This window comes from Rhopalosiphum maidis, chromosome 3 (genome assembly GCF_003676215.2).
Source record: "Rhopalosiphum maidis isolate BTI-1 chromosome 3, ASM367621v3, whole genome shotgun sequence".
NCBI classification, from domain to species: Eukaryota; Metazoa; Arthropoda; class Insecta; order Hemiptera; family Aphididae; genus Rhopalosiphum; species Rhopalosiphum maidis.
The window spans coordinates 17,548,714-17,562,279 of record NC_040879.1 but is presented as its reverse complement, the minus strand read 5'-3'; the positions used below and the strand labels follow the sequence as shown (position 1 = coordinate 17,562,279).

The window sequence follows — 13,566 nt, the reverse complement described above, 5'->3', positions numbered from 1 at the left end:
TATTTAAACTTTGTCATGTTCTCTATTGGTCTCTCTATTATATTGTTATTTTAGTTAGTAATTGTTAAAAGTTTTATTTATTTAAAATATCTTTAATTTATTAACAGTTTTAATTAAATAAAATTATAAATATTTAATTTTAATTTGTCCTTAGTTGATAACCAGCCTTAAATAATCGATATTTTGTGTTGATAGTCGATTATTCAAATCTTCAATCTAAGTATTCATATGTAGCAGAAACACTCTAAAAAATAAAACATAATAATATATAATGTATAATTCCTTACAATTCCTAATAATAATATTTTACCTCTAATTCAGGTGTATTTTCATTTAAATGTGATATATGACATGATCTGCATAATAAATGAGAATCTAATGGATAACATCTTTTATCGGGCTCATCCGTTAATTGCATTCCACATTCCTAAAAGTTAAAATCCGTATAAGTTTTTAAATTATTTTAAACAAATTATTTTTGTAAAATATTGACCTCGCAAATAAAGCAATCAACATGAAAATCTTTATCCATTGATACAACTCTTACAGTCTCCTCAGTACCCTTAAACAAGAAATGATTAACATAAAATACACTACTGTTTGGTAAAAGTTAAATCTAATAATAATTACTTCAACTGGTGTAATTCCTTTTCCACATGACGCACACTTAGGAGCATATTTCCTGTAATTAAAATACGTAAATCAATTTGTATTTACTAAAGAAAATGTTATTAATGATAAATTGTGTCGCAAGCTATTAACAAAGATTTGTCTGACAAAATGAAGAAGATGAGTGAATAACTGATCCAGTAAATTAACTATAATAAATACATTATAAGCTAGGACTATTTTCAGTTTTCGGCTAGATATTGAGGCAAATAATTAAAATTGATTAAATCTAATAAAATTTTATTGAACAAAATTATAGTCAACAATCAATTGCTTTCTAGTGAAAATATCAATTAAATGTTTCAATATACAATGAACCACACTAAACTATTAAAGTTAGTTTATAATGTTTTCACAATTCTGGAGCATAATTTCTAACATATTTATATCTAATATATATACTTTTTTTATGGAGTTTCAATAGATTGGAAAATTAGACTAGATACTATATAAAGAATAGAATGTGGCTGTGGGTTGTAATGATTTAATGAGTGCTATAGTCATGTACAAAAGTAGATAATATAAAGTAAAATTATTTTAGTAGTTTATAATTTCATATTTATAGAAATATAGATTAATTTAACATTAACTGATATATGATACCCTTTAAAGTAAATAAGTTCAAAAAATATAAATGATGACTAAGATATTGTGCTAACCTATGGTAATCAGCAACACAGTAAATTTTATTGTCAATATCCACTGTAAATGGTATTCCATCCAAACAACCATTGCAAACGCAGCATCGAAAACAACCAGGATGAAATGACTTTCCCATAGCTTGTAAAATCATTTCCATTATTAAATGTCCACATATCGAACATTTCTCAGCGGTTTGTTGAAAACCTATATACTAAATAAAGAACAAAAAAACACCAAATTACATTATTTATTGTCAAGAAAAAAATTGAAAATATGTTATACTATATTTTTAACAAATTTAAGTATAACAATATCTTTATCTTGACAAAATAGTAAATACACACGTAAACAAACACATTTATTATTTAAAATTATTACCATATAATCTTCTTCACAGTATACTCTTCCATAAACATTATAAAAAGCTTTACCCCGAAGTGCGCGACCACAAGCACAACATATGAAACAATTAGTATGATACAAGTTTCCCATTGCTTGACAAGCCTGGCCAGCACCAGTCACTTTATTACCACAAGTATGGCATATTCCTAAATAAAATAATGTAAAATTAATAAAACTATTTTTTTATTAAGTTACAAATAATAAGACAAACCAAAATATTCTCCACCAACAGCAACTTCTTGAGTTTCCATCTGTTCTTCTAACTGCCTAGTTAGTTCTTCAATTTTCTTTTCTGCTTCTGTTGGTCCCTAAAATAAAAATTTAATTTTAAACCAAATGAAGAAGTTTAATAAAACGTTATAATTTTTATAAATTTAATAATTAAAAAAAATTGTATTTCTACAAATGGTAGTTTAAATTTACTATTATTGAATTATGATAATTAAAAAAGAAATTTAAGGTGTTCTGCTTTTCATAAAATCAAAATTTAAACAACCATAAATATTTACTTATAACTATATAATATTTATAAGATTACCATTGGTCGAGGTGGTGTAACATTATATGGAAGAAGGTTTTTAGCTGGTTGTTTAATTTTAATAGGTAGAGGAGGTGTTGGTGAAGTCCGTGTTAATTTATTATTATGTATTGGTGACTCCTGTTGATATGCTGATGCTGTTTGAAAAATTTTAGGCATGGAATTATGTTGTTTTTGAGATCTAGATTCGGCAAGTGCTGGTTGCCCTACTACACACATTTGTGATGTTACTGATGTTGATTTTGGCGATACTGGATCTTGAGAATAGCTTACATTATTAGCAGAATTATATGATCTCATGCTTTGAGGATTTGTTTGTGACGCATATTCTGACAACGCTTTTATTGCTTGTGGAACTATAGTAGGTATTGGTTTTATGTATGGAGTAACATGTTGAGCAGGATATCGACTAATATGATCAATAGATTGTGTAGGTACTTGTGGACCGGGTTTAGCAGGCTCATAACAATTTGAATTTTTATTAGTATCAGATAAAGTTTCATAAACTGGTGGTGCTTCATAAGGTGGGACTTCTTTTCCCATAGGTGGAATGTATTTGGGGTAGCTGACTGGAACTTGAGGTTGGGCTTTACGGTAATTTGATTCATATAGTGCTGAAGAACCTTCACAAGAAACTATACTAGTTCTGGGGCTGGAATGTCTAGAGTCCTGAGATCCGCCACTGGAATGTGAACCTGGTCTAGGTCTTTGATGGTAATATGTAGGAGTTTGAGTTGATGAACGACCACCATTATAAAAATCAACATTTTCATATAACGGTGAAGATTTCAATTCATGACTAATAGATCCGATACTAGCACGAGGACTTGGTGAATCTCGATTTCCTATTGATGTGCAGTAAGGTGGTGGACTTGATAATGAAGGTTTTAATGTCATATTGCTTCTAGGATATTTACTTTGATCAATATTGGAATGTGAATACAGATTATTAGTACCGTTCATACTATCTATAGAATTATTACTTTGTAATCTATCTGTTGAGTTAGAGTAATCCATTGATTTGAATGGAAATAATTTGGAATGTGTTGGAGATTTTGGATGATCACTAACTTTTAAATTTGATACACAATTTAATATGTAATTATTAATATCTTGATCAGTCAGCACAGCTGGTTTAATCGAGTTCATTGAATCTGAAACTCTATTGTTCATAATGTTTGATTCTGTTTTAACTAAAATTTTTCCATAACCAATGTTTGATAGTAATTTTTCATTCTTTTTTTCTGGACTTGTGTTATCATGTGCACTTGGTGAATAATTGTTTTTCTGACGTTTGTCCATAATAATTTCACTAAAAAAAATATATATCAATATAATAATTGGTGATTTAAATTGATAGAAGCCATAGCTCAAAATACAAAGTTTATATCATATAAATTAAAACCAATTGTATGTAAGTATAAGACATGTAAAAATGAAGGCTCTAATGTTTAAAATCATTGTTAGCCTATACAATTCTTCATACCTCGTTTTTAATAAAATAAAAAAAATGGCCATAAATTGAAATGTAAAATAATTTTTAAAAAAACATTCATTGTTTAAAATATAATGCCAAAATAGATAAGAAATGTGCAAAAATATTAAAAATGCAAACAATTTTTTCGATTTCTAGAGAACTAGTTGTCGGTTAGCGATGTTAATTGTAAAACTGAAAAATGTTTGTACGAGGTATTATTTATTATAAAATACAACTAATTAAATTATGATTGTGTTCAAAGAATGAAAAAATGGTGATTATTTATTTTTACATGACAAATTTAATAGCTTCATAACTAGTCAATGGGTATATTTATTTGTTTTACATTTTATTTAACAGACATCTTTCATAACCTTATGTGTGGTGTAAAAAATGATTTTTTTATTAATTTTATCAGAATCAGATAAAATATTGTTAAATTTTGTTTTCCACTTTAAGTTTTTCGTTTTTGAATTTATAATAAATATTAAAAAAAATATATTTACAAAATATTATGATTACTAAAATAGTACACATAAAAAATAATTTGAAAAAAGGTACCATAAAAGTAACATAAATAATATCTACAAGTTAAAAATATACTGGTGCATGCAACTAAAATAATCAAATAATATAAATGTAATGTAAACTATATGTACACAAGCATGTCTCACTATTAACTTACTGAATGTAGTTGTAGAATACTGCAGATAGTACTATATCTAATGCCTTTAGGATTACAATATTTTCTACTTTGTGTTCTCCCAAAAAGAATAAATAACAATAATGTATAGTTTGTTAAATAATTATCAATACTCACTAGAAACTAATATTATCTCGATCAATGAAATATTTTACCATAATAGATATACTAGGAAATTATTTGATAAAAAAAACATTTGTGATAATTATATTAATTTAAACAAATATTTTAAGTAATTATTCTGGTAATTACTATATATAATACCAATTTAAAAATAATAACTCATTTTTAGATAAAAAACATAATAATAATAATTATATACATAGTACTATTTAATGACATAATTATTTTTTGTATTTAAGATTAATAAATAAAAGTCAATGCTGAGTTATTTACATTTTATATTATTTTCTTATTTAATAAAATATCTATTTAACTAATGAAATAAATATTAACAGAAAGGTTGGGATGTATTATGCCCAAATATAAGATATTAATGTGTTATACTGGAATATTTAACTCTAGAACTATACAGTTTACATCTATTCATAATATAAGCTGACCTTTTTAAATTAATAAATAGTATGTACCTATTATTAATGAATTACTATAATCTAAATTAAGTGTTGATGATTTGCTTAATTTACATGAATATAAATTAAAGACTGATATTTTTCATAAGGTGATAATCAACTCCTGGGGCGTTTTAATCTTTAGCTAAAACTAAGCATCAAGATTTAGCAAATGTAGCAAAGAAACTTCCAGCATCTGTAGGACAACTGGAAATAATATCTTTAATTAGTATTCAATCGAAATCAACTAATCATAATCAAATAATTATGCTCAAAAATATATCAATTGTAGAAAGATAATAATAAATTATAGGACTTAAAATTTCTTATGGGTATTAAACCTATATGATTCTGTTAACCGTGTATTTGAAATTAAAAACCCGTGTATATAACTGTGTTTTCTTAATGTGTACACATATATTTATCATGTGTAAATATAATTACACAGGATTTTCTTATTTATAAGTGTATTTAGAAAATACAAAATCTAGTTTTTAATAAATAAAACATTTTTTATAATGATTTATCAATACTGTTGAATTTATACCACAACAAAATTATTCATTGTTATTTGTTACTTGTTAGTATTGTTTTAATAGTGTAGTCTTATCAGCATAGTGACAGATGACATTGTTGATAGTTATTACTCACTAAGTTTTCAAAATTGGTATCAACTGTTTTTATAATATGTCAAAATCAAATAAATGGGTATAGCAGTATGTGTGATAAAGATGATCTAAACAAATTTGTATGTTTTAGTGAAAGTAAAAAACCATTGAGTCAACATTTGAAATATGTACATAATTTGTGGCAATCAAATTCTTAATCAACGTAGTACCATTATTTTTTATCATTTGCATATTTGCTTTGATAAGACGATAATAATGTACATTAATTGATATGCTCTAATATTTTACATTAATTAGTTTTAAAATATTAGTTTTTTAAGTTGGACAAAACATAATTATTTGTCTTTCTAATTTTCTAATCTAAAAATATTTAGTATAATATTATTATACATTATGTACATTTTATAATAATCATTAATATATTTTATGGAACTTTAGAATATTTAGAATAGTCATTTTAGGAACATTAGAATAAAATTAATTATACATTTTCCCGGAAATTAGAATTTATTATTTCAATTTCAGTTTAAGTATCCAATTTCATCAGTCTCCAACACAAGTGGAAAGTCCAGTTAATGATAATAATTTAAATGTTGAACATACAATGTTGACGCGTAGTCTAAAACGTAAGAGACATTGTAATGTATAAAATATTGAAACATCTAAATATTTTAAGCACACATGCAGTTGTGAATGAACAGAACTAATTCACAAATCATTAGCAAAATTAATAGCAATAAATCAATTACTTATTTCATTTTATTCAAGCATAGGATTCTCAAAATATATGGCTGTCGTTGAACCCAATTACAAAGTCTGTAAGCAAGAAGCAATAAAAGTTCAAATAAAAAATCTGAAAAAAATGTCGAAACAAAAATAAAGGACAATTTAAGACAGACTTTAAGTATTGTATGTGCAACTAACGGCTGGTCTTCATCATATTGAGATTTGTATATTACTGTAACAGCATTATTTTGCAATGAAAAGCATTAACCAGTGTCAAATTTCAGACCAATAATAAATAAAATAATTGAAAAACATTTATCAATACTTGATACTATTTTAAGCAAATATTAATACCAGAAATTAAAAACTGCTTTAATTTCGAATGCACTTCATTTAAGAAGCTTAAGCAAAATATCTTCTCTTCTCAATCCAAAGTGCAAGGATTTATACCACGAGTTTATTTAGTTAAGAGATACAATTAGTTCAGACTTTTAGAGTTACAAAATATACTTGAACCAACACATCCATAAGTATTAAGTTCCAATGACTACCATGAGTTTCTCTATGGTGATGAAATGATTAAAGTAAATGATCAAAAAGTGCAATTACAAGGTTATCTAGCAGAATCTCAACTTAGATTTGACTTAGATCCATTTGAGGGAAAGAGGGAATAAAAAAACAACAAAGTTTCCAATCATTGCTGACTGTGCAAAAAAATACTTAGAAATACCAGTGACAAAAAAATATTAGTTATTAATTTATTATTATTGTTTGTATTGTATTTTATTGCAGCTATTTGATTATATTATTATTATAGTTAAGTCCATTTCTATAGTACATACAATGCTTGTATTAATATATTTTAATTTTTAAAGTATTTGTGTCATTAAATATACATTTATTTCAAAATTCAAGATCATCTGTGTATTTAACAACATGTGAAATACTAAGGCCTAATAAATAATAATTATTAATTACCAAACATCGAAAGTTTTTTTTTTTTAATTTAGTAAAAGCACTTTTGTTTGTTCTAAACCGTTTATGGTATGTATAATATGGTATACAATGTATAAACCTTTATACATAATTAACTTTTTAGTTTTAACAATGACTTTGGGGTTCTTACTTGTAAATTGTAATTTAGCCAGTTTAATCATAAAATATCTAAAAAGATATAGTATTTTACAACATTTAAGAAAATAAAATTATTTTTGATACTTAAGCATAAAATAAGTGCTTGCCTGCTTATAGTTAATATTTAAATAAAAAGCAAATGTGAATAGATAATAGGACCCAACTTAACTTACTTTAACATATACTAAACTATATTGTTTTAAGTATTCCAAATAGAATGAGTTTACAGTTCAATTAAATTATATGAAAAATTAAGCAATAATATTTACATAATAAATTTGTAGATAATTATATGATACTGTAAGCACACCCAATATCTATTTTTCTCTGGTTACTGCATTTTTCACGTATTTATGATACAGTAAAATTAATCACATATAACATAAAAATTTATTGGTAATAAGAAAGTTAATGTGTTTTCGATAAGTTTAAATATTCACCCAAAAATAAAAAGGTATTTAAATCAATAACATAATATAGCGAGTAATAAGTAAGGAGAATAACTTGTTCTGTTTACTCAATAATTATAAACTAGCTACCAAACTATTCAAGCGAGTGGTATTGATAATAATTATAATTCTAAATATGTACTATATACAAAAATTAGTAAGTTATTACAACATTATGACAAAATAAAGAACTATTCCAAATCATAAATAACAGTTGTAGAATCGTCATTGAGAAACTATCTAATAATTAATAGTGTTGACAAAGGAACCAAATTGAAAGTGACAAAACACTAACCTAATGTTGTCATAACACTGTTGTTTTGATATTGTAAAATGAAGTATCTAGCGCGGATATATATATATATATATTATATTTCGGTGAAGTGCACAGACAAACTCTTGGACGACTACGATAACAGTATGCTACTACATAGTGACAGCGTCCAGCCAACAAACTAATTTAAAATAGGACGCGCCGATGTCTAGCAACTGCGATTGCAGGTAACCGTTACCTGAGAGTCTCAAGACGACATTTGGAGACGGTCCGTCGACATTGATCCTGCGGCGGTGAACCGAAGCATAACCGCTGACGAGACTCGGCAAAGTCGGGCAAGGACTGCGGCGACTAAACAGCTGTCGGATCGTCGTGTGTTGCGACGAAAACAGAGACGCGTATTACTCTGCCGATACTTCCGGCGGTTGCGACTGCTGTGGCGGCGTCGGGCCGACGGATGCTGTACGGGACGAGTAAACCTCGGCGGCGCCGGGCGACAATGACGACGCTGCGAGACGAATAATAATAATATTAACAACGTGAAAACCGAGAAGTGCACGGGCGCGTGCGTGCGTGTGATATGATATTATAATCACGAAACGGCCTCGCGGCTCGCGGCGCACGGCGGTTCGTAGGTGGCTGTAGCGAACAGCGTTGTGTGGCGGTGGTGGTAGTGGTGGAGGCACGCCGTGTCGGCTTCGGGAGCCGGTCCACAGCGGGTCGGAGGAGTAGGTGGAGGGTAAACTCCGTGTTACGGGCGACGAAGGTCGGAGGGGCCGCGCGCAGGTAAGCTTGAAAGTGTGTATGCATTATGTGGATACAATATTATACATCATATATATATATGTGTGTGTGTGTATTTTATTCGTTTGTAGTGGTGTGTAATAGTAATCACAACAGCAGCGGCTATAATGAATACGATACACTCGCGCACGCGCACAACCGCGAATAATAGCAGTCGCGCACGGTAACGATAACAAAGAACGCGGCGGGCAGGTGGTGGCCCTTTTGCTGAGCCGCCAGCGACGGTTACTGCCACACCAATGTGACCAACCAGACGATCTGGCGTCCGTGGTTGGCACCCTCGCGCTCATGTAATTTTCAATGAATACAATAATATCATAATGGTAAATAATTATAAATAATAATACTTTAATATTCCGTATATAGGGCAGAGGGGCGGTTCATCTAGATCACGGACACGCAGGGGCAGATTGGCCTATTGGGAAATCGGGGTACTCCCGGTGAGCCCCTGTCCGTACCAAATTATGGGGCCACCGGTCTTAACACGGTATTTTATGTATTAAATGTTATTTATTAATAATATTATAAAAATGTCGAACTATATACATTTTGGAAACGGTTTATTTTATTGGTATTTGGTTTATAATTAAAAATGAAATAAATACGTTTACGTTAATAATACATGACATTGTATATAGACTTATAGTAGGTTCGTTTGCTATGTATATTATATACCTATTATGGTCTATGGATAATGAATATATTATGTACTATTACCTATTAAAATGATATCGTAATACAAACATTTTTGGGCTTTTTCATTCTGTGCCCTTAAATTTAATTCCTGGTAATATAAAATAACCCTAACCGCCTCTGTCAGAATACTCAGAATATGTAGTAGAATCTTGATAAATTTGTTGATATCAAAATAATTATCTTGTATGGAAATCTCACTTGGGTATCTAGTTATTTAGTTATCTTAAATAATTAAATTAGTCTTTACTTATTGACGATTTTTATATTCTTCGCAAAATACTTTTGATTAGGTTGTAAGAAATATAACGTATAATACATTACTGTATATACTTGATTAAAGATGAATCAGTGCCGGCTCAAAGTATAGGCAAGCTAGGCATCTGCTTAGAACGGCACTTTAGCTGAAGCGGCATTTACAATATTAACTTATACATTTTTTTTCTATTTCTATTGGTATTATATAAAAAAAATATTTTTAAAAATTCATCCATGAAAACCAACTTACCTATAAAATATAATAATATTGTTTAAAGTTTTACGCTGTGTCTAATGTAAATCCGAATTGCAGCCAATGTGAACTATTTAACAATGCGTTTATCGCAACGCATTCCGAAAATGTCTATTGTAATTAAATTCGATGCATAAGATGCGTACGACAAACTATAGACTTGCTACAAATATTTTTAATGCTCAATAAATGGAAAAAATTAAATCACTTATTACTAATCACTTAGTTTGCTTTTCTACTACATTCCATTCTTTATCCTTTCCCTATATTTAAGGTGCCATTTATTCCATAAAAATAAAACTCTTCCTTTTTAGACCTCTAATATCAACAACTCCATGATGATATAGGTAATTAAATAAAATATAATACTTAAACAATTATTATATAGGTACCTAATAATTATAATTAAATAATAGTTATAAATACATATAATATATTTATAACGTCGTGTCAATGTTCATACGGCCAAAAATTATTTGTTTTCAAACTAAATTTTTTCCGGCGATTACGGCCGATGCGATATCTACTCAATTGAGTATACCTATATGAATTACGAGACAAACCTATTCATAATCCAAAACAAAGCTGTAAAATTAATTTTTTCAACTAGATTTTAGACACTGTTATACAATCAATCAATAAGAGATTTTCACAACTTACTGAACACAACAATTTATTTTCATTTCTTAATAATGTAATTGAAATTTCTGATTTTGATGAACTTATAAAAAATTGTAAAGATTTACAAATAGCAATAACTTCAAGTGATGGATTAAGTTCAGATATAATTGCTGTTGAAATGTATAATGAAATTATATCTTTGCAAAAACGTTTTACTTTCGAAACATGTAATCCGAAATCAGTTCTTGAGTACATATGTAGAAACAAGTTGATAGAACTATATCCTAATACTTATGTGAAACTAAGGATTCTATTGACTATATCTATAACTGCTGCAACAGCCGAGAGGAGTTTCTCAAAACTTAAAATATTAAAAAACTATATGCGATAAAATATACCTCAAGACCAATTAGTAGGATTAACCACTCTTTCTATTGAAAGCGAAATTTCTGAAGAATTAGAACTTATACAGAGCTTTGCTTCACCAAAAGCAAGAAAAATCAATTTTAAATAAATTAAGTTTGTTTTATTTTATCAATATTATTATTATAATAATTTGTTTAATTTTTTAAATTATGAGTTATGATAATAAAGGTTTAATAATTTATAAGGTTAAAAGTGAAAAATATTTTAAAAAAACAATAAGTATTTAATTTTTATGAATTCCTAAAATCGAAATATGTGTGGCTAATAAATTTGCAATAAAATATTAAATAAATATACAAATATAAAAATAAAAAATATATAAAAATATGTTGGTATAATCCCAACACATTGTTTCTTTAAAATAAAAAAAATAAAAAAAAAATTCATGTAGGTATGTCACATAAAAAATAGGGGGAATGGAAGAGCTAAGTTAAAATGAGAGCATAATTTTTTAGGCGACAAAATTTTATTTTGCATAGGGCCCTATTTTTGCATGATATGAATCAATATCAAATGGTAACTGACTAACTGTAGTCTATATTATGTATTTAATGTAATACATTTTAAAATTAATAATTTTAGTGTAAATATCAGCATTTTAATATATTTATTTGACTTTTAGGTTATTTTAATACGTCCGTTGTATATCACAATTGTTGGAAAATGTTTTAGGTGCATCTACGGATTTTTTGCCTTTTTGGGGTTCCTAATATATTATTCATTCAAGTTTTTACACATTATTTCAATTTGTTTATGCAGTTATATAGTGTGATTGAGTGATTTCAATTTTCAACCAAATATTTGCATTTTTATTACGACTATTTTAGCAAAGGTATATCTAAATCTTTATTCTTTATCAATATTTTCCCTGAAATGACATAGTACCTATCATATTATTATTATATTACTCTTATTTGTTAGAATAATACATCATTTCACAAATAACTGAAATAATACTGACTGGTCTATCGGTTATCATCCACCTACGAGCTACGATACTATATCATATTTAAATAACTTACTAGGTGGCCATAGAGCCCAATCTGTTAGGGACTGATACAAATAAAAATTACAAGTTCTAAATTCTATTGGCATAAAAAAAATGTAGGCAAGTGGGTACCGCTCTGTTGTACATTAGGTACCGAGTGGTTCACTATTATGAATATACCTATGTTAAATTTGAATTCAATGATACCTACATCATTGTATTTGAAAAACGATTTTGAGCAGTGAGCGGAGGCAGTCTGTCAGAGTGGTCAGCCTATGTCACTGAGTATATTTCGTATGTTTTTCAATATAGCTATTAAAGTAATTTATTTTATTTTTAATAATACGGTAGGTTGATATATTTTTTTCGAAAACATAATTGCATTGCATTTAATCTTGTAAAAGTATTGAATTATTATTTGTAATAATATGTATTTATTCCATACCAATATACCATATAAATTATCAAAGTATACCTACAACTTAAAATGTAATAACATCTTTCTGTAAATATACTGCAAAATAGTAAAAATATAGGTTCATAGTATGATATCTATAAATAAGATATTAATAGATAATATCTTAAAATAAATCAAAAATGTCATTATATGTATAGACTAGTATAGTCAAATTCATAGCAATAAAATAAACGTAAAAGTTTTAAGTCCTTACGAGGCTACGAATAATGTTTTTGATTTATATACGCAGGATTCCAACGTTAAAAGCATTGAAAATGTCTAATGTCAAAAAATTATATATTGAGACAATAATTATACTACCTATGTGTGTAAAATGATTATATAAACATTTTGTGAACATTTCAATTATCTACCATTATTTTATCTTGAATTTGAATAAAACAAAAAATTCTTAAGAAATAGTAAGTTATTAGTGTTATTATTATCGGGTTTCATAAAAATTTTAAATTCAAACGCTCATAAAAAATTAATTTGACTTTTCGATAGACATTTTTTAATGTAGGTCTTAAGACATAAATAAGTTTATGTTAAACTATTTGGTCAAGTATTTTACCTATTTGTTAATTTTTCATCAATACTTTTAAGGGAAAAAATAATCAAAAATTTTAATTGTCTTTAATAGCCCAAAATTAGATAAAATATTTTTAAAATTATACCAAATATATAAATATATAGAAAATAAGTTTGTTTTTCTAATTATTAAAAAAAATACTGGGAATTTTAACCTCATTAAAGTACAACTAGATCCTAAAAACATAAAACATTTTTAAAACATTTTCATATTGCTTAAGCATGGTTAGGTAATGCATAAGCTTTAGTGCATCACTCCA

At 27.4% G+C, this 13,566-nt stretch overlaps 1 protein-coding gene across 1 annotated transcript; it reads right to left on the bottom strand.

The window, feature by feature from the left end:
* On the bottom strand, positions 1–8,951 carry LOC113556185 (Wilms tumor protein 1-interacting protein). Its single transcript, XM_026960988.1, has 9 exons — positions 8,454–8,951; positions 2,252–3,563; positions 1,925–2,021; positions 1,690–1,859; positions 1,329–1,522; positions 631–682; positions 494–562; positions 311–427; positions 1–244 (listed from the first exon to the last, which is right to left on the bottom strand). Exons 2-9 carry the CDS (start codon positions 3,551–3,553, stop codon positions 212–214), a joined length of 2,034 nt encoding a protein of 677 aa, XP_026816789.1. The 5' UTR covers positions 3,554–3,563; positions 8,454–8,951; the 3' UTR covers positions 1–211.
* Positions 8,952–13,566: the final 4,615 nt, after the last annotated feature.

Excerpts from the sequence above, each read along its gene's own strand:
- LOC113556185 (XM_026960988.1), bottom strand. The coding sequence starts at position 3,553 with ATGGACAAACGTCAGAAAAACAATTATTCACCAAGTGCACATGATAAC. Across the intron at positions 2,022-2,251 it reads TTACACCACCTCGACCAATG|GGACCAACAGAAGCAGAAAA; the intron begins GTAATCTTATAA and ends TTTTTATTTTAG. Across the intron at positions 1,523-1,689 it reads ACTGTGAAGAAGATTATATG|TATATAGGTTTTCAACAAAC; the intron begins GTAATAATTTTA and ends TTCTTTATTTAG.